Source organism: Podarcis bocagei (assembly GCF_964188305.1).
Source record: "Podarcis bocagei genome assembly, chromosome: 14".
In the NCBI taxonomy this organism is placed as follows: Eukaryota; Metazoa; Chordata; class Lepidosauria; order Squamata; family Lacertidae; genus Podarcis; species Podarcis bocagei.
The window spans coordinates 6,615,408-6,639,044 of NC_138139.1; the positions used below are offsets into that span (position 1 = coordinate 6,615,408).

Genomic DNA, 23,637 nt, shown 5'->3' on the forward strand with positions numbered 1-23,637 from the left:
GTCGTGGAAAAGCGGGATGGCGGCGCTCCGCTATCCCGCTTTTCCCCGACCTGATCGGGAGGCTGGGGGAGGGAGAAGCAAGCCTGCTTCTCCCCCCCCCCACATCCCCACAACCTCCAGATCAGGTCGGGGGAAAGCGGGATGGCGGCGCTCCGCTATCCCGCTTTTCCCCGACCTGATCGGGAGGCTGGGGGAGGGAGAAGCAAGCCTGCTTCTCCCCCCCCCCACCATCCCCACAACCTCCAGATCAGGTCGGGGGAAAGCGGGATGGCGGCGCTCCGCTATCCCGCTTTTCCCCGACCTGATCGGGAGGCTGGGGGAGGGAGAAGCAAGCCTGCTTCTCCCCCCCCACCATCCCCACGACCTCCCGGCTTCAGGAGAGCCCCACCGCCAGCCCCACAAGCTCGGGGGACAGCGGGAGAGGCGCAGCGCGCCATCCCGCTGTCTCCCGACATGGTTTGGAGGTTGGCGGAAGGCTTCCTCCTCCCCCAGCCCCGCAAGTTCCCAGAGCGATGCCAAAGCATGGCTCTGGGTCCCGTTCTGGGGGAGGGGGAAGCTCGGGCTTCCCCGCCCCAGCCCCGCGCCTGGGGGGGGGGATAAATTTTTTTTGCCTTTATTTCCCCCCCCCCCAATCTAGGTGCGTCCTATGGACCGGTGCGTCCAATAGTCCGAAAAATACGGTAATTATTAAATATGTTCTGATTTTACTTCTGTTGAAGAATTTAATTCAGCTGACTGCCTTGTTTAGATTTGCTGGACCTCTGCTACAAAGAGATTTCACTACCTTTCTGTTTATCCTTCTCTTTGCTGCATGCAAACTGCCCTGTCCACCTGAGTGTTTTTCAAGGGACCATTACTCATTTGTTGTGTGTAAGGTTTGTGTTCAGCTGTTTCAATCCCTGGAATCAGTAGTTAGAGAAGTCCTATGTCTGAAATCCTGGAAAGCTGTTGCCATGCGGTGTAGACAATACAGAATTTAGATGGACCAGTGATCTGATTGTGTATAAGCAGCTTCCTATGTTCCAAAGTATGGCTTGTCAACATACAGTTATTAAGCCTTAAGCTCTACAGTAGAGTATTTGTTGTGATAAACCTGCTCTTACTTACCTGAGGGAGAGACGATATATAATTTGTGAAATGAGGAGATAGCAAGGCTGCTTCTGGAAAGAAACAGAATACCCTGGCTGCAGAAGTTTATGATCACCACAACCCTGTCACAAATACACTTTTTTGGGGGAAGGTACTTGAGCAGGAAACTTGTTGCCTTAATCTATTGCAGTTTAATAATCCTGGTTTCAAGACTGTGTTAGCCTTGGTTGCCCTAATGAATAATCTTTTGGGGGGAAGTGTACAACCCTCTTGCTTCTGTTCAAATCTTGTGGAGCTTTTGATACCATTGACTACGGTATCTTAGACTGGGTTTTGGGTTGGGGGTGGTGTTACACTGGTTCCACTGCTACCTATAGGACAGTTTCAGTGGGTGGCATTGGGTTGCTGCACTTCATCTCCTTGGCAGTTGCTCTGTGGGTATCATTTTGACCCCAAAGCTGTTCCAACATCTATATGAATGTGTTTGGAGCATCATTAGGAGATTGAGAGTGTGGTGCCATCAATTTGCATCAATAGGCCCATCTCTATTTCTCTTCTAAATCTGAGCTGGGTGTGACTATGCAAGCCCTGCACTGGTGCCTGGATTCAGTGGTTGGCTGGATGAGGACCAGTAAGCTGGGGGGGGGGGATTTTGACATTACAGAGGCCTTGTGGGTGGCTAGTTCCTGGTTCTGGGATTTGGGCAGATTGTTCTAGATGGAGTTGCACTTGCCCTCAAGAGGCATGCGCTTAATCTCGTGGTTATTAATCTTCTTAATTATTTTTGTATTTGTTTATTAATATGTTTTGTTTTGTTTTACATGGTTTATATACCTCTTAATCATTAGAACCTCCAAGTGGTTTACATAAAACCTCTAAGTGGTTTACACAAAACTATTATTTGTTATCTAGTTCCATGATGGCAGAGCTATTTATGGAATGCGAAGAGGAAGAGCTTGAGCCATGGCAACAGAAAGTTAAACCAATTGTTGTGGATGATGATGACGATGAACCCATATTTGTCGGGGAGATTCTGAGCTCTAAACCATCCAATACCTGTAAGGTGACATTTTTTGAAAAATACTGCTCTTAGTGATATGTCTTATTGAATGCTTCTGTTCTAGTTGAGGGTTTTCTGGCACCTTGTTATAAATGAAGAGTGCCCCAAAATAAGTGATTTCTGAACAACTACCAAAATGATTTTGCTTTTCTCTGTAACTCAGTGGATGATTGGAACCAGATCATGTCCATATTTCTGACTTCAACATAATTTACTTTTAATTAAGTGTGCAGTTACACCCTTATTTTGACAGTTAAGATAAAGGCTTACACAACTAGCACAATCCAAGCTCCTAGGATCCCATTTTAATGAATGACTTGCTCATACATGTTTTAATTTTTTAGCAAGTGTTGGAGATGTTTTGGGAAACCCAACTGCATAGTTGTATGTGTGTGTGTAGTAAAAACTGCAAGATAAAGATACTTTAATTAGACAGGCTTACTGAAGAGGACATGGCTATGATTGTCCTGCTTCATTCTTAGGGGGTATTTGAAAGGAATTTAGCAACTGGCTTTACTTGTGTGAAGATTGCCAAACATTTGGGTACTTATTTTAGAATTGCTGTAACCTCATGGTGAGGAGTAGCTTGATTTGTTTGCATTCTCTTCCATATGTTCACACAAGTATATTTTACATCTTCTTACTTTCTAGTTGAACTAATTAACAGACTTAAACAACTCTCACTTTTAAACAGATATATTGAACAGAGTCAATCCCAGTTCACCACGGATTGGAATGCAGAATGGTGCACCAAAAAGAGGTATTCTGATGTACTCAATCTGGTGACTTTGTAAAACTGAACTCCTTATAGTCTGAATGTGGTGGAGTTTAATATATTTCATAATTCTTTGTGGCAGGTGCTGTGGCTGTTTCTCCAGGGTTTCCCTCTGCAACAAGACCCGTAACTAGTACTCTAGCTGTTCAGCCTCAGCCAAGGGTCAGTAACGTTTCAGGAACCTCTCAGGTCTTGCAGAGACCTCTTTCTGCGTGTTCCTCACTGCAGGAAGCAGCCAAGGCAAGCACTGGAATATCTCAGCCTATCAATAGATCTGCCACCACTCAATCATTAGCAAGGAACCTCGGCATACCTGTAATGGCTCAGTCTCCATCCAGGCCAGTGGCCACAGTAACAGCCCAACCGGTATCATTAAATCGGGTGAGAATTGACCCTTTTATTTTATTCCAAGAGGGGTTTTCTTTTATTTAACTGAACAGTGCTGACATAACAGTACTTATTAAGGGCTCTGAAAGTCATTTGGTTTTGCTGACACAGCATAGCTTTGCCTGAAAATTAGCATGTTCAGTAAGAGTAATTTGGGAAAACAAACTGATCAAAAGTTGAACTCTTCAAGACTTTTAAAACAAAATTCTTTAATGTTCTTATAATAGCAATGACTATTCATATGGCATGTATCCTATCATCTCTTAACAATTAGTCATGCTGACTGAGGCTGATGGGAATTAGAGTCTTCTCGAGGACTGTAGTTTCCTTCTCTTTGACTTTTATAGATTTTAGAGTTGCAATGTTTAATTAATTAAAACATTTAATTGACTTAAAGAGCTCAGGCTGTCAATTTAAAAGCAAACAAATCATTACAAGTTCTCATAAAAATTGCAGATGGCATTCCCCCCTCCCTTCTTCTTTTGCATAGGAGGGAAATGTCCTATAATATGATACAGTGGTGCCTCACAAGACGAAATTAATCCGTTCCGCGAGTCTCTTCGTCTTGCGGTTTTTTCGTCTTGCGAAGCACGGCTGTTAGCAGCAATTAACGGCTTAGCGGCTTTAAGAAAAAGGAAACAAACTCGCAAGAACTCGCAAGACGTTTCGTCTTGCGAAGCAAGCCCATAGGGAAATTTGTCTTGCGGAATGACTCAAAAAACGGAAAACTCTTTCATCTTGCGAGGCATTCGTCTTGCAAGGTGCCACTGTATCTTCTCTGCCATGAGCATGCATCATCTGAAACCAAAGTTTAAAGAGTCCCATGGCACATTCTTCACTCCTCCCTGATCCTAAATTGCAGAGCTAGTGAGGTACCCCTGCCCGTACGGGCCAGTCGTGTCCGACTCTAGGGTTCTGCGCTCATCTCACTTAAGAGGCCGGGAGCCAGCGCTGTCCGCAGACACTTCCGGGTCACGTGGCCAGCGTGACGAAGCTGCTCTGGCGAGCCAGCACCAGCGCAGCACACGGAAACGCCGTTTACCTTCCCGCTATAAAGCGGTACCTATTTATCTACATGTACTTAGGGGTGCTTTAGAACTGCTAGGTGGGCAGGAGCTGGGACCGAAAGACGGGAGCTCACCCCACCGCGGGGATTCGAACCGCTGACCATACGATCGGCAAGTCCTAGGCACTGAGGTTTTACACACAGCGCCACCCGCAAAGGAGGCAAAAATTAAATGTTTGCCTCCTTTCAAAGATGTGCTCCCAGCATTTTATAGGTAGATTTTCATTCCTTTCAGTTGCAAATGTTTGGTTTAATTTGCAGACTCCGTTACATTGGATATGAGAATTAAGAGGTTTTGCCAAAGACTTATTGGAAGCAATGAGTTCTAAGAAGGGAAGTAAGAGAGGTCCCATTGGAGTGTGTGTGTGTGTGTACACACACACACCCATTACAAAAAAGAGAAAAAAACAAAAAATGAAATCCCAACTCTTTCCCCCCCTCCCCTTCCCAGGACAGATCAATCTAGTTAGGTTTGTCTAATCTATTGTTTCGGTAGTTGCCATTCTTTAGGGTTATCAGTAAAGTATTTTATGTATAAAAGGATGCCATCTGGCATATGGGACCATTGGACTATCGATGAATGAACAAAGATCCAGGGCAGTAATGCATCAGGATATAAGAATGAAGGACAAGGCAAGTTTCTGACTGAATCTTAGAATACAAGCTGTGATTTGTACAGATTTCTGCAGAAAGGAAAATATTTCTTTGCAGAAATTGGGTGACATATTTAGTTAGATTTGGATTTGGTTGATTTACCTATCAAACACAAACATTCCTAATTACTTTGGATTATTTTTAAAACCCTACTGAATTTATGCTTATGAAGGTAGCATTAAGTGTTGTTTTTGAAAAGATAACCCAAAAAGAGATTACTAATTGGAATATTACAGCTGAGCTAATTAACAAATTCTTTGCAGGTTATACTAAATAATCCTTTGCCTGTAGCTTTCGGTTTAAGGCAAAATCCAGGAGTAACTCAGTGCCAGAGTGGATCTGCAGTGACTACAACAGGTATGACTAGTACATTTTCAAAGTTTATTATTCATATCATTAAAAGCAAATCTATAATAAAAAGAAAAAAGAAGCATTGCCAAAACAACCAATAAAATGTGTTTTCCTGTTTTTTGGGGGGAGAGGAGAGGCGCTTTTTAAATTGTGCATACATTTGGTGCACTAGGATCATAATGACAAATTAAGGGTTATTGGACATAGTTGTAATGATCTTCGAAGTAAAGAGGATGGCTTGAGCCTCCATAAGTATAACTAATATAAAAACAGACATTGAAATCCTTATTCTGGCACCTGACTGTATTCTTGAAGAGGTGTTTTGATGATGGAGTTGCTGGTCTTCTGATATGCATTGTCTGCAAGGTTTTTGAACATAAGGCATCTTTATTTTAGACTTCCTCCTCAGCTTTGCAGACCCCCCCCCTTACAGAGGTTATGTTCCGGGGGCCTACACACATAAATGAAATCGCATAAATTGGGGAGCACCCTCTAAAAAGCCTCTAAATGCCTATTTCCCCCTGCTCTACAGCTCCTTTTCCATGCAACTCTCTCTTCAATTAGAGTTGAAGCTCTGGGGCCAGTAAGAGGACGCGTGGGAAAGTGGCGGGTGGCAGCTGCTGCGCTTCGCCAAACATCAGCTGTTAGGCAGGGAGGCTGAGCAGCCTGAACAAAGCCCCACTGCACCTTAGGTCTTTTGAGGGCTTCATCTGCCTTCACTGACGTCCTCCTCTGGCTCCGGGGAGGCTTTCCTCATGAGCCACAAGGACTCTCCTGCCATTTCCCGGTGTGATTCTATTTATTTATTTATTTCCCAGCACCATATATATATGCAGTCACATGTGAGTATTTATTTCTTTGCTAGCGTGCTACTGATACGTCATTCTAAGTTTATTATACTTGCCTGCTGCTTGCCTAGCTCCAACTGAGATGCTAAACCGTGCAAACCTCCACCTGCAGACTTCTCATAACTGATGGCTCTTCCATATGGGGGGGGGGGACTTTGAGGAAGGCCAGATTAGAACCAGACTTCCTAAGTGGCCAGTTTTCTACATGGTGATAATTTATTTTTATTTTATTTGTGGAGGAGTATTCAGCCATGTAAGCTCCATGTAAGCTATCTTTCACCTTTAGAATTAGAGACAGCATGCTTCTGAATACAAACTACTGAGGAAAAACCTTGAAGGTGGTGGTGGTGCATCCAGTCCTGGAAAAAAACCATCCTGGGCCCAGAGGTTTATTCTAACTACCTCCTGGTCCCCAGTCTGGGTTCATGCATTGTTTTGAGACAGAATCGACCTTGGCTGTCTTGATGGATGACTTTCTTTGGAGGAGGAATAGCGAGAGTTCAACCCTGTGGAATCTTCTGCATCACTGAGTGGCTTTTGGTATCCTTGACTTTACAGTGACATCCTCCTGCACTATCTCCATGTGTTAGGAGCCGTTTTATGGCAGTTTCACTCCTACAGGGTTGGTTCCAGAGAGTAGTATTGGGTGACTGTGTCCTGGCCCCTTGGCAGTTGATTTGTGTGGTGCTGTAGGGCACAATTTTGTCCACAGAGCAATTTAATAGCTATAGCATTTGGGAGAAGATGTCACCATTATGTTGATGATGGTCAGCTCCATTTCTCTAGAACTTCTATATCAGGAGACGCTGTGCATGGGTTGGAAGAGGGCTGCATCCAGAGGCTGCAGCTGGATCTAATAAGGTGGAGACCATATGGAGGGGTGGTTCCCAGGTCCAGGCATTAAGTTATATATCTGTTTGGATGGAGTTGCACTCTCTGAAGGAGCAGGTGCATCCTTTGGGAGTGCTCCTGGATCCATTGCTTTCACTAGAGGCCCAGGTGAACTAGATAGTGCTAGATAGTGATAGCTTTACTGCAGTGGTCCATGCATTAGTAACATCACAATTAGACCACTGCAGAAGCACTGTATGTAGGGCTACTTTTGTGCCTGACTTGGAAACTACATCGAGTGCAAAATGCAGCAGCTCAATGAGACCTCCAGGTTTACGCATATTACACCAGTGTGAAATATCTGAACTGGGCACCTATTAGCTACTAAGCCAAGTTCAAGGTTTTATTACAAACATTTAAAGTTGTAAACAACTTGGGATCACTGTATCTAGCAGAATCCCTCTCCTGCCCTGGTACAGACCCAGTTGATATTTTAAGATCTTTTAAGGAGACCCTTGCTGGTCATTCTGCATTGGCACTGGTTTAAGGTACCATTTGGCAATTAGATTGTATATCTGAGTTTCTAACACTGCATCTGAGGCCCTTCTTTGTGTGCCTCCTCCATGGGAGGTCTGGGGGGCAACAACACAATACATTTTTTTCTGAAGCAGCTCCCCGTTTGTGAAGGCTCACCTGGCACCTTCGTTACATATCTTTAGGCACCAGGCAAAAACATTCCTCTTCACCCAGGCCGTTGGCTAATTAAGCAGTCTGCAGCCTTTTTAACTGTAGGGGGTTTGTTTAGTTTGTTATTATGTTGTGTATTTTGTATTTTTATACTGTAAACAACCCTGTGAAACTCAGACAAAGGATGGTATATAAATTTAACAACAACAGCAACAGTAAGGCAGGCTCCTGCAACCTCAGTACTGCTTTGAATTCTAGACATGGCTGAGAACTTGATATGGGCCTACTGGTGGAGCCTGAAATAATCATGGTTACTGGATTAACTGGATTCAGCCCTTCTGGGCCTTCTTGAAAGCATGAGGAGCTCCTGAATTTGTTACTGGATTGTTTCAGTGGGTAGGAGCAGGGGCGTTCCGGGGTGGGGGTGGGGCGGTCCGCTCCGGGTGCCATTCCAAAAGGGGGGGTGTCAAAATGTCGACACCCAATCGGCAACACCTCGGACGAGCACCGTTCTGGGTGCTGGAGCAGCTTGTTCTGCCTCTGGGTAGGAGCAGCTGCACCAACTTTTGTCTGGTGGGAAAAGTGCATATCTCTTTGTAAAGCTCAAATCACAGCAGACTTTCACCTGGTGATAGCCTCCAAAACCTTGCAATGCCCTTTGCCTTGGACAGCCTTGGACTAGTCAGAAACTTCAGCTAGAGTTGAATGTAGCAGGCTTTCTCACAGTGGGGTAGTGGGTGGAGCACATGTCAGTGAACTAGCACGTTAACTGGTTATGATTCAAGATGCTGGTTTTCACTTTTAAATTCCTAAAAAGCTTTGGATCAATGTTCTTGAAGCCTTGTTTCCTCCTTTCCTTATTCTCTTGCATTGCATTGTGATCTTTTAAATCATCCGCTAGTGCCTGCTCAGTAAAAATAACATTTTACCAAATTACGTGCTTCTGTCTTGAATAAACTCTTGATACGTCTACTGATGCTGAATGGCATGTATGTCCTAAAGCTAATAAAACAATCAAATTTAATTAATTCAAACAAATAACATTTTGCACAGTTGTTATGACTTGATAACTCTGCTCACAGTGACCTTGCAAAATACGGTTTTATGGGTTATGCCATTTTTGTTGACGATTGTACTCATTTCTGGGATACTGATTTCCTGCTCCAAGATAAGTTAGTCAAGGTTAGAGGACTTTGACTCCTCCACAAAGGCAGTGATCCTCCTAATTCTACCATACCTTGAAGGACTCCACAGCTTGAAGCAGCTGGAATCATAGTATTTGAGAAGAAAACAAGTCAAGGCTTGCTTGGGTTGGTTTTAGCAAAAGTATATTAAATTAAGACTTACTTAATTTTCAAAACTATTTGTAGGCCTGTCCAAGCGTCCTTCCACTTCTGAAGCTCACAGTATTAATCCAAAAAAGGCCAAGGCTGATGAGGCAGTTTCTGGAAGTGATTCACTTTCAGTTATATCTCCAAATGACACATCATTGCTTCAGAAAGGTAGGGAATCGTCTTATTGTCCCAGCTGTTACAGCATTTTCATGAAGAGATATATCAGAAATGTTTTTTAAAAACAGAACAGATGGTCTTTACAGGAAAAATTAAGTGTCATTACGCGGTGCATTGGTGCAGAATTCCACAATTTTTGGTGCAAAGAGTGACTGTTTAAAAATGTAAGATTAACTTTCTAGAACAATGAGAGAACATGTAATGTAGGTGTAGAAACCTGGGGCATTGGACTTAGGAAGCCAGAGACAGGCAGGTACCACTCCCTTGCCCCAGGCAAAGGTGGGAGGCTTCCACGGAGAGGGCACCCCAACTGGGGATCCAATGGCGTAGCATGGGTTTCTAGCCCCCAGGGCGGGACAAGTGTTGCACCCCCTTGGTGGACTGGGCAGCTGGGGTGGAGGTGTACGCCAGGCGGTGCACACCCTGAGCTCTTGTGAACAGAACCTGTGAGGACCCAGCGGTAAGCAGCTCTCGGTGACCACTCCCTGAAACACAGGTGGGAGCATTAAAATAAGCTACTTTCAAAACTTCTTTGTGGGAGGGGGTTGCTGGTGGCCTGTATGTCACTTTACAGTCACCTCAGCACCATCCTCAGTTGAAAAAGCAACTCTAAAAAAAATTAAATATGGGAGGGCAAAGGGCCTGGACATGCACCAAGGACTGTATGAGGTTGACATGGTGCCACATTGGGAACTCCAGGTATAAGGTGACCATTTTGCCTAGAATACACCCCCCACAAATGTTGGCTGTGTCCCTAATATGCTTACCTTGCATTCGCATCCAGAGTACAGAAAAACAATGAGAGAAATATGCTTGTATAAGAGTGTTGTTTGAAGGTGCACAATGCAGGGTGATTTTCAATTAAACTAAGGGTGAAACATCAGGGCTTAGATTGAAACATTTTAAATTTAGGCCATGCTGGAAATAGACAAACATGGTACTGAGCAAAAGCCAGTATTCCACCAAGCTGCAGAGCAGAAAGAGAGATGGGGTGGTGGGAAAGAGGAAGGGAAGTGGCAAAGTTTTGACTGCTAGCCACGCAGCATAGAACTTTTCTTTCTCCACACAGATTTATACTTAGGATTTGCTATGGTTAGGTTTCTTTTTTTAAAAAGAGCAAACACAGGCTTGCTGTTTCAGTATTGGTTTTCAATTGAAGATAGGCAGGACTGTACCATTAGTTTTAGCAGGTTAGTGAAGGACTTCTCCTGCATTTATATATTTATTAAGCTTCAGGGGAAACTGAGTGTTGTTCATTCAGGTTTGTTTGAACAGAAGAGAGTGAGGGCAGAGGCCATTCAATGCAGGGCAGCAGCGTCGCTCCCACCACCTGCTTCCCCTACCGTTGCCTTTTATTTGCTCAGGGTGGGAAGTTGCTGCCACCCATTTGCCTCACTTTCTCGCAGCACCCTGCTCTGATTCTGCCCCTTGATCTGGCATATCCCCCCCCCCCCAATTACCTGCCTCCATGACTTTGTGAGGAAGCACAGGGGAAGCAAGACAGAGAACAGAAGCTCCTCGCTCGCTTGCAGCCTTCCCTTCAGCTCTAGGAATGACAGCTCTTCTGATGCTATTAACTCTTGCAGAACTGAGCAGTAGGAACCTCTTTGCTGGTCCAGGCAGAGAGTGAGGAGAGGGACAAGGGACACTTGCGGGGTTTGCATTAATGAGGGAACCTGTCTCGGGGGTACCTGGAAGCACCTCTCTGAAATGTGTGTTGGGGCAATTGCCCCCTCGCCCTGCCCATGTTAAACCTCTCTTTGTGAATCCTTCTCTTTGCAAGGAGTTGCTTGGTATCTACCCATCTTGCCAAGCTTTAAAGATTGCACTTTAATCCTGTCAACTGTTTTATACCGTTTTTATGATTTTGTGCCTTTTAGTAATTTCTAGTTTTTGTGTTTATATTTTAATTGATTTATTTTTGCAAGGCACCCAGAGAAATGATTTATTTTTGCAAAGCACCCAGAGAATATAAAGTGTAAAAATACTTACAATTTTAAGAGTCTTGGAACACAGTAACTGATTTTGATAGCATGTAGAATGCAATTATTCTCTCAAAATTATCACCCTTTCAGAAGGCCCATAGATGTAAGCATTGCTGTGTTCGCCCTAAGAGCTCTTGAAGCAGCAGGTCAAGCATAAATATAAGTCCAAAAAGTAATTAGTTTACTTTTGCATATCTACATTAATTAGTGATAACACATTGACAGCCTGCAACAGAAAAGATTCTTTCCGTTTACCAAAACTACAGTTCTTGTGCCACTTGGGGAAATGTTTTGCTTGTTACAGGCAAGCTATCAAATGACTTACGTGTTGCCTTTTGAGGAATGTGCACACAGAGATGAGACTTTTTTTTTAAAAAAGAACAAATTATAATGTTACTGGTGATATATCTTATCTGCTTTTGTTGCTGAACTCTGTATGTTTGTCATAGTTACTCAAGCGGTACATCATAAATTTGTAAATTTGAAGAAAGTGTCTGTTCAGAAGTGATAATTAAGTGATAGGGTATACTTTTCCTTTTTACAGGTATTTCTTCGAGCAATGTTAAACATGGAGCACCTTTTCCACAAGCATGTCCAAAGTGTAATATTCATTTCAATCTTTTGGAGCCATTAAAAAATCACATAAAGGTAAGGGCCTGTTTTGGCAAGGGGAGGGGAACAAAATGAAATCATAGATGTGGCATTGAGTATTAATACGTTTTAAAGATGATAGAACTTTAGAGTTAATTATACTTAAGCATGTAATGGTTCTAGCTAGTTGCTGTTCTGTGGTGCTTTGAACATTATCCGCTTTCAAAAGCAAATTTCATGCATAGCTGTCAAGATGATAAATAAGAATGGAAGAAGGGCCTGGCTGCTGAGTCGTGCCAAAGGCCCATCTAGCCAAGAACTCTGTTCTCCCAGAGGCCAACCATTGCCCTTTGTGAGAATCATGATTTTTGCATATTAATTTTTATGGCTGATTGTGGTTTTCCCAGTGTGAAAAGCACTTTAAATGGCAGAATGTTCAGCTACAGCATTTTCTGTTTGCTATGTTTGTTTCTATGTATGTTATTAAGGATATTGTAACTCTTAGAGAAAATACATATTAAATTAAGCTGACTAGTATTAGCCCTGTTAGTACAGAGTTAAAAAGAAGCCTAGGATTTATTGTATAAATGTGCAGAATTCTGTACAGCTTGGATCTGTTATTTAGTAGCCCCTTCCCTTGAAACCATTCCAGCTTCATTATAAATATATTATGAAGAGATCTTAAATTTTCTCAATTGTTGCTTTTGATTCTTTGCATTGCTTCCTTATATGTAATCCCATAGAAGTCAAAGCTGGTGCCACTGTTATGTAATGCATAGTAAGCTAAAGATGCATTTTTATAACAGATGGTTTATGGAATTTGGGTCTCCATCAGTATTTATGCTAATCACATTTGGGTGGAATTAAGTACCCTTGATCTCAAGTTAAAAAAACCATCACAATTCTAGGTGTGTTTCCTTAGAAGTTATCTGAAATCTTTGGCCCTTGCTTTGTTACAAATGTGTTAAAACTTCTGGCCCCACTTACATACATTCAACTTACCTGGGCTCAAAATATCAGGTCTTGGGGTTGGGAGGGGAGGGTTTACAAGCATATTTTTGTTAGGTTCTAGGCTATACTTCAGTTATTTTCTTTAAAAGTGAAAATGGTTTAGTTGTTCTTTAACTTGCTTCTCTTTCAGTATTGCTGTCCAGATATGGCACATACCTTTCTGGGAATAACCCAAAGAGACAGTTCAGGGACATCAACTAAAATGGCTGAAACTGAAACAGGAAAACTGATCATGTTAGTTAATGACTTTTATTATGGCAAACATGAGGGTAACGTCCAGCAGGTGCGTCAGGAGCAGAAGACACATACGACCTTCAAGTGTTCCAGCTGCATGAAGCTTCTCAAAAGCAATATCAGGTATTTTTATATCCTGAAAAATGTATGTGTGATAAGAACTTTGGGCCCAGGGTTGGCCAGTGTGTAGCTCACAGTGTCACTGTAAGACATCTATAGGTAGTGTTTTCCCCCTTTGTTTTTGTTTTTCTGTGCAAAGCTGATTTTACATTCTTTCACAAAATGGTGTTTTCCTATGCTACACTCAGAAGAGTCTGAAGATCATACTAGAGATTGAGAGTTGATCTTTGGGAGTCCTTTCATAAGGGAGAAATGTAATCCCTGGGAATGGGGGAGTGACAGTGTTTCTCGGGAGAAGCTGCCCTATTTTTCATTTATAATCTTTGAGATCCCACTTGCACTAATCTGCTTGAAATGATAAATAGTGATAGCAGCGTATTTTAGGTTACTGTTTTTTCTATTTCCCTCTATTTCCTTCCACGTGTTTGAGGAGCTTGCACAAAGGAAGGCATGGCAGTCCATTAAAGGGCATTTTAAAAAACATAATATGCTAAATATGTGTTTATGGCAGTGTCTTTAGCACCTGTCCAGTTTATTCATTAATGGGTTGTTGTTGTTTTTAAAAAAGTGTGGTCTATTGAGCTGTTCTTTGTGTCGCTCTCAGGTTTATGAACCACATGAAGCATCACTTGGAGCTGGAGAAACAGAATAGTGAGAGTTGGGAAAGTCACACCACCTGTCAGCACTGCTACCGTCAGTTTCCAACTCCTTTCCAGCTCCAGTGCCACATTGAAAGCAGCCATACCCCTCATGAGTCATCGAGTAAGTTTCTCAGATGCTGTGTCTTGTACAGCAGCCCTTGGTCTAGATCAGGGGTTGTCAACCTGTTTATACCTACCACCCACTAATGGTGGTAAAAATTTCCTTAGCACCCACCAGTGCTCAATGGGAGGAGGATTCAGCTCGTGCTGTAGAACTCCCTACTGCCCACCTAGAATCCTGAAATGCCCACTAGTGGGCAGTAGGGAACAGGTTGACAACTCCTGGTCTAGACGGCAGCCGTGCTATTTTGTCATGATGGGGGCACATGCACTCTGCCCTAGTTGGGGCATGGGCATGCAGCAGCCCAAAGAGATATGGGATATTATGGTTAGAAATATTTGACTTTTGCAGATTAAAAGCATTTCTACTTTTCATTGGGAGCAAAGTAATAGGCAAATATTTTTGCCACAGCATGATTTAAAAATTAGGCTGCCAAAAGACTTGAGAACTGTCCTTGGATTAATAGGCACCATCTACTTTGTCTTCCGCCGTGGTTCCGATTAAGAAAAAAAAAGTTCACCTCTTGTTTCTGCTCTTTTCTAGCTCTGTGTAAAATATGTGAACTATCTTTTGAAACCGAGCAAGTTCTTTTGCAGCACATGAAGGACAATCACAAGCCTGGGGAGATGCCCTACGTCTGCCAGGTACCTCAGAGCATCCTCCCCCTTGTGCATGGCTGTTTGTCAAAGACTTGTTTCTAAAGAATATTGCTTCAAGGCAGTCCATCTCTTTTTCCATTCTAGGTGTGCAATTACAGATCATCAGCATTTTCAGATGTGGAAAAACACTTTCGAGCTGTTCATGAAAATACAAAGAGCCTGCTGTGCCCATTTTGCCTCAAAGTTATTAAAGTTGGGGCACCATATATGCATCATTTCCTGAGACACCAGGTAAAAATACTTGATTATCTCTGGAGTATAAGCACTAGGCAAGAGGGATGTAAGATGTCTCTGCAGAAGCAACCAGTAGCTAATAAATTGTTAATCCCCCTCCCCCCAAAAGCCCTGGTCTTCTATAAGTTATGGTAACAATAGAGCTTAGAGCCTTATCCACAATGAACATTTGCTGACCATTAGCATACTTGAGAAAAGTTCAGGTACGTTCACAAAGCTCCAGATGTCAATTTAAAATTGAATATGGCTAACGCAAAGGGTTTTTTCTAAAAAAAAAAAAAGTTTCCAAGGTGAGATGGTGGCAGACGGAACTTGGAAGAAGTGTTTGATAGTAGGAATGGATGGTGCCTTAACCCATACTGTTTTCTTGCAAAAGTTTGGTTTAAGGAGCTGGAAACTATATGCTGTATCCAACATTCTGTGTCTGCTAGTGTGATTGTGAGTTTTAATCTTGCCTAACGGGAATCCAGTGCAGATCACTTCCTGGTGCAACTGGACTTCTCTGTGACCCATCCCATCTGCAGGGAGGTGGGACCAATTTGGATGGTCCGCCCCGCCACTTAATGGATCCAAATGGTTTCCAGAGAGTGGTAGGGGATGCTTTATCCCATGTTGATGGCCTTTCAGCTGATTCCCTGGTGGCCCGCTGGAGTGCGGAGTTAACCAGGGCTATTGACTGTTTGGCTCCAAAGCGCCCTCTCCGATTGCATGGAGCCCGGACAGCCCCGTGGTTTTCCACGGATCTGAGGGCAATGAAACAATCGTTGAGACGGCTAGAGCGCCGGTGGCGGATAACTCATTCCGAATCTGACCGGACACAGGTTAGAGCTCAACGTCGAGCCTACCAAGTGGCGATAGCGACAGCGAAGAATAATTTCTTCACCGCCTCTATCGCATCTGCAGAAAACAGCAGCAGGAGACCTTTTCAGGTGGTTCACAATTTAGTGGAACCACCTGCTACATCAGGGCCCAGTACGGGCCAAATGTTCTCCTGCAATGATTTTGCAAAGTTTTTTGCAGATAAAATCGCTCAGATTTGGGAAGAAGTAGACTCCACCGTGGGAGCAGGGCCGGGGCCGGAGAGTGCTAGAGTTTTGTCTAGTCAAGTTGCGTGGGATCAATTCCAATCTGTTACCTCCGAGGATGTGGACAGGCTGCTTGGACGAGTGAAACCAACCACCTGTCTCCTGGATCCTTGCCCATCCTGGCTTATAAAAGCTAGCCGGGAAGGACTGGGCGATGGGCTTCGTGGGGTGGTGAATGCTTCCCTCCGTGAGGGAGCCTTCTCAGACCCGCTGAAAGAGGTGGTTATTAAACCGCTTCTTAAAAAACCATCTTTAGATGCGGCCACGATGGCCAACTATCGCCCAGTCTCAAATCTTCCATTCTTGGGCAAGGTGATTGAGCGAGTGGTTGCTGAACAACTCCAGGCACGCCTGGAAGAAGCGGACAATTTGGATCCCTTCCAGTCGGGATTCAGGCCTCATCATGGGACTGAAACTGCCTTGATCGCACTGGTTGATGATCTCCGGCGGGCTAGGGACAAAGGTGAGAGCTGTTTCCTAGTTCTGCTGGATCTCTCAGCGGCGTTTGATACCATCGACCATAACATCCTTCTGGACCGTCTTGAGGGGCTGGGAGCTGGGGGCACTGTTATACAGTGGTTCTGCTCCTTCCTCCTGGGCCGTGTTCAGAAAGTGGTGGTGGGGGATGAGTGTTCAGACCCCTGGGCTCTCACTTGTGGGGTGCCTCAGGGTTCTGTCCTCCCCCCCCCATGCTTTTCAACATTTACATGCAGCCGCTGGGAGAGATCATCAGGAGGTTTGGGCTGGGTGTTCATCAGTATGCGGATGATACCCAGCTCTACCTCTCTTTTAAATCAGAACCAGTGAAGGCAGTGACGGTCCTGTGTGAGTGTCTGGAGGCGGTTGGAGGATGGATGGTGGCTAACAGATTGAGATTGAATCCTGACAAGACAGAAGTACTGTTTTTGGGGGACAGGAGGTGGGCAGGTGTGGAGGATTCCCTGGTCCTGAATGGGGTAACTGCGCCCCTGAAGGACCAGGTGCGCAGCCTGGGAGTCATTTTGGACTCACAGCTGTCCATGGAGGCACAGTTTAAATCCGTGTCCAGGGCAGCTGTGTACCAGCTCCATCTGGTACGTAGGCTGAGACCCTACCTGCCCGCGGACTTGTCTCGCCAGAGTGGTGCATTCTCCCGCTTGGACTACTGCAATGCGCTCTACGTGGGGCTACCTTTGAAGGTGACTCGGAAACTACAACTAATCCAGAGACCACATAACACCGGTCTTGAAAGACCTACATTGGCTCCCAGTACGTTTCCGAGCACAATTCAAAGTGTTGGTGCTGACCTTTAAAGCCCTAAACCGCCTCAGTCCAGTATACCTGAAGGAGCGTCTCCACCCGCATCGTTCTGCCCGGACGCTGAGGTCCAGCGCCGAGGGCCTTCTGGCGGTTCCCTCATTGTGAGAAGCCAAGTTACAGGGAACCAGGCCTTCTCGGTAGTGGCGCCTGCCCTGTGTAACGCCCTTCCAGCAGATGTCAAAGCGATAAACAACTACCTGACATTCAGAAGACATCTTAAGGCAGCCCTGTTCAGGGAAGTTTTTAACGTGTGATATTTTAGTGTATTTTTGGTTTCTATGGAAGCCGCCCAGAGTGGCTGGGGAGGCCCAGCCAGATGGACGGGGTATAAATAATAAATTATTATTATTATTATTATTATTTTATTTTTTATTATAACAGTTGTGCTAGTAGAAACTCACTATGCAGCACATTGCTGGTAACTTGGTGCCTTCTTTGGGGCAGCAAGGTTCCCTTGGTGCAGACATTTCACTAGTGGAACAAGTGTACTTAACTTCACATTCGATACAGCCTTATGTGATAGTGTGTAATTAATGTGAATTGTTTGTGATTATTTTCTATCAATAACTTAGCACAGGATTTTGTTGATACTGAATACAGTTAGTCCTTTATTGCTTGCAGCCACTGCTCATCACTTTTGCACTGTTTATGTTTTTGAAACCTCCTGGAATATTAAGCTTCTATTATCCATTTCATCAGTATGTTTTGGCTTAAATACATTTTTCTTTTTTAAAAAAAGAAAAAGGGAGTACATCGCTGTACCAAGTGTAGACTCCAGTTCTTGACATGCAAAGAAAAAATGGATCACAAATCTCAGCATCATCGGACATTTAAAAAACCTGCTCAGTTAGAGGGATTGCCTCCAGGAACCAAAGTAAGCTTAAAGCATCATGTAATGTTTATTCTGAAAAATGGCTACAGGGAAATGGCAGGAGAGAGTGGTGTGTGTTCATGTGTGTTCCCCACTGCTGCTGGGTTTTTTTGTGGGGAGGGGATTTGAAAATCACACTAAGGCTCTCTAGAGACTTGCAAAAAGGTTCAACTCTAAGCACCTTTTTAAGAACATTTAAAACCTTCCTGGGACTCAGATTTAAATCTGCAGCAGACAGGGGGTCTTCTTTGTGGTGGCACATGTTCTGTTCTCCTGGATTTGCAGAAGTTCAGTCCTGCTTGGGTCGCCTGACCTGACCTTAGGTGGGTGACCAGCTACAAATAAATTTGGACATACACTATGCAAAACAGATAGTTTCAGCCATCATGGAGCCTTTAATGGATTTCCCCTTGCTGTGTTTGTGTGCTTTATATGAACAGGTGGGAGGGGAGTTTGCACATAGGCATGTGTGTGTTCGTCATTGCTTTACTGTGTATTGCAGCACAGGCTCTAGCTGTGATTGGATGGGCACTGATCTCATGGTGGGCATGCTGCTAGCCATTGCCTCTGACAAAGTAGTCTGAGGGTTACAATAACAGAATTGTAGCATTGGCAGGTACACCAAGGGTCATTTATTCCAGCCCCCTGCAGTTCAGCTTGCTCAGAACTGCTCAGCCTTGTGCCCTCCATGCACTCTTCTTGCAAGTCTTTTCAGCAAGATAAATGATTGCCATTCATTTAGGAGAGAGTTAACCAGGTCTCATGTTTCTAGGTTACCATCAGAGCTTCTGCTGGATCTCTTCAACCTGGATCAGCAACTGCATCTCCTGTCATCCCAAGTGCGTCTACTTTACACTTGTCCACCAGTGCCGCTAAAGTGACAAATGCTAAAACAACTCAGAACAAAACGAATACAAATAAAGTAAAGCCAAAATTGAAGCCATTGAGCGTACAGAAAAAGCAAGGTCTGGGGACCACCCACAATAACAGTAGCAGCAGCAGCAGCAGTAGCATTGGTGGCAGCAGCAAAAGAAACAATAAAATTGCAAATACAGCATTAAATAATCTAAGGTAAGTCTTCTGGTAGCTTTCCAGAGTGTAGTTTTGAATGTTAACTGATTGGAATAAAAAAGGAAATAGAACTTGGAGTTCTTCTGAATCAGTAGAATAGTAACATGATTAATTTTGATTGGAATGGCCAACTGCTTGGGCCTTGTTCAGTGGGTGGGTATGTTCTGATCGTTAAAGAGGGTTGGTGATGCAAGTGTCACTTGGATCAGTTCTCCAGTATAAGGGTCACCTTTCTCCCAAATAGGACCTTTAGAGGCAGCAGTTTAAGTAGGAATTTCTTTCAGTAGATCAGCTTAAGGACTGTACAAGTAACATCAGCATATTTTTTCTTAAATTGTGTAGGTTTTTAAACTTAAGGACTATCTGCTTTCAAACTCTTAGTGACAGCTTATAGCTTAATGTGGACCTTCTAGGATACACAGTAGGCTTAACTGAGCCAGCCTAAGACAGGGACTGGCACTGGTTCCTTTAAATTCCCAAAGCTTCCCCACTCTGCTCCTTTCTTTTGCTGTGACTGACTAAATAACCATGACTATAAAAGTGCGTGCACAAGAGAGACTCTTTGCCCAGAGCATGTGCCTCTGTAGGGAGACATTATTGGCATGGAGAGATGCAGTGAGATAGAATCAGAGTTGTTGAGTTCCAAGTGTCATCTAGTCCAACCCCCTGCAAGGAATCACAATCTCTTTGTTCCACTGTCAAACAGCTCTTACCACCAGAAAGTGCTTCTTGATGTTTAGTTAGAATTTCCTTGCTTATAACTTTTGCAGCCATTGATTTGCATCCAACCCTTTGGAGCAGCAGAAAACAAGCTTGCCTCATCTTCCATGTAACGGCCCTTTAGCTATTTGAAGATGGTTATCATATCTCCTCTCAGCCTCCTATTATCCAGGCTAAACTTACCCAATTCCCTCAGCCATTCCTCATAAGACTTGGTTTCCAGACCCTTGATGACCTTGGCCACTCTTATCTGCACACGTTCCAGCGTGTCAATATCCTTCATAAATTGTGTCCAGAACTGGACACGGGACTCCAGGTGGGGTCTGATCAGAGTCTTGTATTGGTTCTCAGCTACAGTAGCAGTAAAAACTCTGCAGATAAAAGACATTTACAGTAAAAACAGTCTCGGGCATGTGCCTGAGCTGGAGCCACGTGGAGGGTGCCTCTGCCCCATCGCTGATAAAAGCAAGAGAGAGGAAGATGTTCATATGAAGAACCTTTGACAGTTGCAACCTGTGTACACATTTTCAAACCTTTTCCACTGCTTTCAGTTGGTTAAGCATTGCAAACCTGTTTGCCCAGTATCCATAAGGCCTTGAAGTAAAGAAGGCTATTTTCAGAATGCCATATGCTCCTTGGAGCTTCCCAGCTGCCCTTCCCACTTTGTCCCCTTGTGCCACATTGACTCCCACCCTGGAAGGTCCTCTGGAAAGCCTCTTTCTAAAGATGGGGCGACATTATAAAGCAGAATTCAAAAGCCAGATTCTTTTTCTCCAGGCCAGTGATATTAACTAAGCAAGCTTTTCTGGAAATAATGATTTGAAATGGGAACTTAACTTTTTTCTTAATACTGCATACTAATTCTGACATTGGTTCATATTAGATGCCCAAATATTCAGAAGTGCATTGAGTGTTATTCTGATATAAGGACATTCGCCAGCCACTTTCCAGCCTATGTTCGCTGTAGTTTATGCAGATACAGCACAAGCTGCAGTAAAGCCTACGTGAATCACATGATGAGGTAGGAAATCTTCAGCTTCAAGTTGTTAAATTATGTCTGTAGCTTGTTTCTGTTATGGTAGATTTCTGGTCTTTTTTATATTGCAGCAAGTCTGTGCCTCAGTGCAACCCTAACACCACCTCCCCTTGTGTGGGCACTGACCCTAACCAGGATTACTCCTGGGTAGGTTTCCCCCTTAAAAAATATTTGAAACCTGTTTGTTGGTGGTTGTAAGCCTGGTTAGCGTTCAGTGTGGTTAAAGCTGAGGCTGGGGGCTTGTGCTCAGGAAGAGAAGAGGCAGGCAAGGAGCATACTGTCTCTCAGCCAGTGCTATACTGCAATGCCACAGCTGCGTTAACAGAAGATTGGGGCTCTGCATGGCTTTAGTGTCCTCTGTTCCATGATTTATAAATTAGCATTTATGCTTTTTTTAAAATAAATGCTAGGCTGCTTTCTTCCACTAAGGAACTCAAAGCAGATTACAGCGTAAAAATAGAAAAATAATCAAAGCAATACCAGAGCAGCACAATAAAATTCTGTAATAAAATCAGTAGTCAGAAAAGCAGTGAAGAAAATCCAGCTTATCAGAAGTAAAAAAAAACCTTCAGTTGATTTAGCCTTCCCCAGAGATCTCTTCAAAGAATCAGGTTCTCACCTGGTTCTGGAAGGCCTTCCTAGGGAGAGCATTCTGAAGCACTGATGCCACAACTGAAAAAGCTCCTGTTCCTCGTGCCCATTTAAAAAAAATCAGGTTTTGACCTGGAGCATATGGGTGAACAGGGTGCTTGAAGGCCAAATTTTTCTCCCATTTCAAAGAGGGAAAACTTCCTCCATGTGAACATACTTACTGAAGTGAAGGCCCTTTAACATTTCCCAGACATTTTAAAAAGTATTGCCATTTTAACATGCTACAATTTGTTATATTTTAGCTTTTTGTAAACCCACCCTGGAAGCACTGCTTCTGCTCTCCTCTCAAAAGTTGCTCTGGAGGAATCTCCGGTTCTTAGCAGAGGTGTCTGGATAGTGGCTGACATCAGTGGCACAGCCTCCTTCACTAGTAGACGCATCTCCCGGTCATGCAGCAGAATCTTTGGGCTCAGGAATGACTAGACACCTGCTTGTTTCTATACCTTAGATTGCAGTCTTATTGTTTAATGTTGTATTATATGATATGGGGGGACGGGACATTTCTTTGAGAAGTCCATTTCAGCTATTTTATTATCTTTTAGTTTTCACAGTGCTCGACAAAGTAAACGATTTTGGATTTATAAGACTCATTCAGAAGATCTGAGGTAACCATCTCCTTTTTCTTTTTTAAGGTGTACATTTTTTGCAACATGCATCACAGTCCTTGGATAAGTCCCGCTGTGTCGAATGAGGCTTTCTCCCCAAGTGTATTTCAGATTGCAATTTCAGTTACTGCTGAATTGGATTTAAGATGTGTGCATGTTATCTGGATTCCATCTAACTTTTATTTCTTATATAAAGCTTTGTTTTCAGAATGCAAAGCTTTCTTCATAAAATGAGACAACCCTAAACTAATATCCAAGCCAAAATTCTTGATTTTTCCGATGTTCTGAGATGTGATACTGATTCTTTTGTTTGTTAAATTTTGCTCATCATCATGATTTGTTGTTTTGAATCCATTTTTCCACATATCAGCAATTTCACATATCCAGAAGTTATAAGGAAAACCATCCAGGGAAGGGCGGGCACTGATAACTTTGCTTACCGAAAAAAGTACAACCTTTCCTTCTGTAGTCTTGTTCTTTCCAATAATATTATTCATATATGCAATGCTTATGAGAAATTCTTGGAACGAACATGTGTACCAGCTAGTATGTAATGAGTTTTACGTATATGTTAGTCCAGTGCATGGTTGACTTCACATGACATGGTCAGAAGAAGCTTTTTGTAACCTTTTGCCTCCCTTGCACTCAGGGTTACTTCTTCCTTTTTCCCCTAGGGGTGTTACTCTTGTTTGTCTTAATTGTGAGTTCCTGACTGATGCTTCCGGCTTGGATAATATGGCTACGCACTTGAACGAAAACCTTACTCATACTTGTCAAGTGATTATCGAAAATGGTATGTGGCTCATGTACCTCTGACATAAGCCAGATGTTAGCCTGTTGTCTTTTTGATGGTTTTTAACACTACTGATCTTCTCTTTAATTCCAGTTCCCTCGGACTATCTGGTTGCCGACAACCTTTCCCAGTAAGTTTCTGAGATTAGCTTGTTTGTCAGTTGGGTGGTTGTGTTGATGGTCTTCCAGCATAGAAAGAAAGAGTAGATACCTATTCTATGATACTGAAGCAAGTTTGGTGGTACTCCAGATAAAAAATGCAAATTCCCTTTTAAATATTTTTATTAAGCTTTATTACATACACAAAGGACAGGATAAAAAAAACCCACGCAACTTGCTTCAAGTGTTTTGGGGACTTGAGGTTTATGTTTTACGAATAGTAGCCCCCAATACTGTGTGTCAAGCCATATTTGAAGCCTATGTGTTTGAGTGTGTGTATGATAGTTGTTCACCGGGGTGTGTGTGTGTTAAATCTCTGCTTAGCATACCTGAAGTGCCTTCTTTTGGAATCACAACCCAAGTCTAATTACAGTGCTTTGTCTAATAAATTGTAGTGTTCTGATGCATCCTTATTGATGAGGAAGCAGCCACCCAAGCCGGTGGAGTTCTTCTGTGTGCTGCATCAGGTCAAAGGGGGCCCATCTAATTCAGC

General features: G+C 43.4%; 1 protein-coding gene across 5 annotated transcripts in view; it reads left to right on the plus strand.

Annotated features, from left to right (window-relative positions):
• ZNF280D (zinc finger protein 280D) overlaps nucleotides 1-23,637 on the plus strand; it is a 36,432-nt gene that overhangs the window by 5,088 nt on the left and 7,707 nt on the right. For 3 of the 5 annotated variants that reach the window (XM_081170501.1, XM_081170502.1, XM_081170503.1), the window contains 17 exons: nucleotides 2,002-2,147; nucleotides 2,844-2,909; nucleotides 3,007-3,305; nucleotides 5,295-5,388; nucleotides 6,201-6,224; nucleotides 9,119-9,250; nucleotides 11,789-11,892; nucleotides 12,977-13,203; nucleotides 13,805-13,962; nucleotides 14,506-14,606; nucleotides 14,706-14,852; nucleotides 17,979-18,113; nucleotides 18,883-19,181; nucleotides 20,785-20,922; nucleotides 22,131-22,193; nucleotides 22,868-22,986; nucleotides 23,080-23,116. In XM_081170501.1, the coding sequence (XP_081026627.1) occupies nucleotides 2,006-2,147; nucleotides 2,844-2,909; nucleotides 3,007-3,305; nucleotides 5,295-5,388; nucleotides 6,201-6,224; nucleotides 9,119-9,250; nucleotides 11,789-11,892; nucleotides 12,977-13,203; nucleotides 13,805-13,962; nucleotides 14,506-14,606; nucleotides 14,706-14,852; nucleotides 17,979-18,113; nucleotides 18,883-19,181; nucleotides 20,785-20,922; nucleotides 22,131-22,193; nucleotides 22,868-22,986; nucleotides 23,080-23,116 (2,285 nt within the window). In that variant the 5' untranslated portion in view covers nucleotides 2,002-2,005. Of the gene's footprint in view, nucleotides 1-2,001; nucleotides 2,153-2,843; nucleotides 2,910-3,006; nucleotides 3,306-5,294; nucleotides 5,389-6,200; nucleotides 6,225-9,118; nucleotides 9,251-11,788; nucleotides 11,893-12,976; nucleotides 13,204-13,804; nucleotides 13,963-14,505; nucleotides 14,607-14,705; nucleotides 14,853-17,978; nucleotides 18,114-18,882; nucleotides 19,182-20,784; nucleotides 20,923-22,130; nucleotides 22,194-22,867; nucleotides 22,987-23,079; nucleotides 23,117-23,637 lie in introns of those variants that run through there. The other 2 variants (XM_081170505.1, XM_081170504.1) reach the window with 2 other exon arrangements.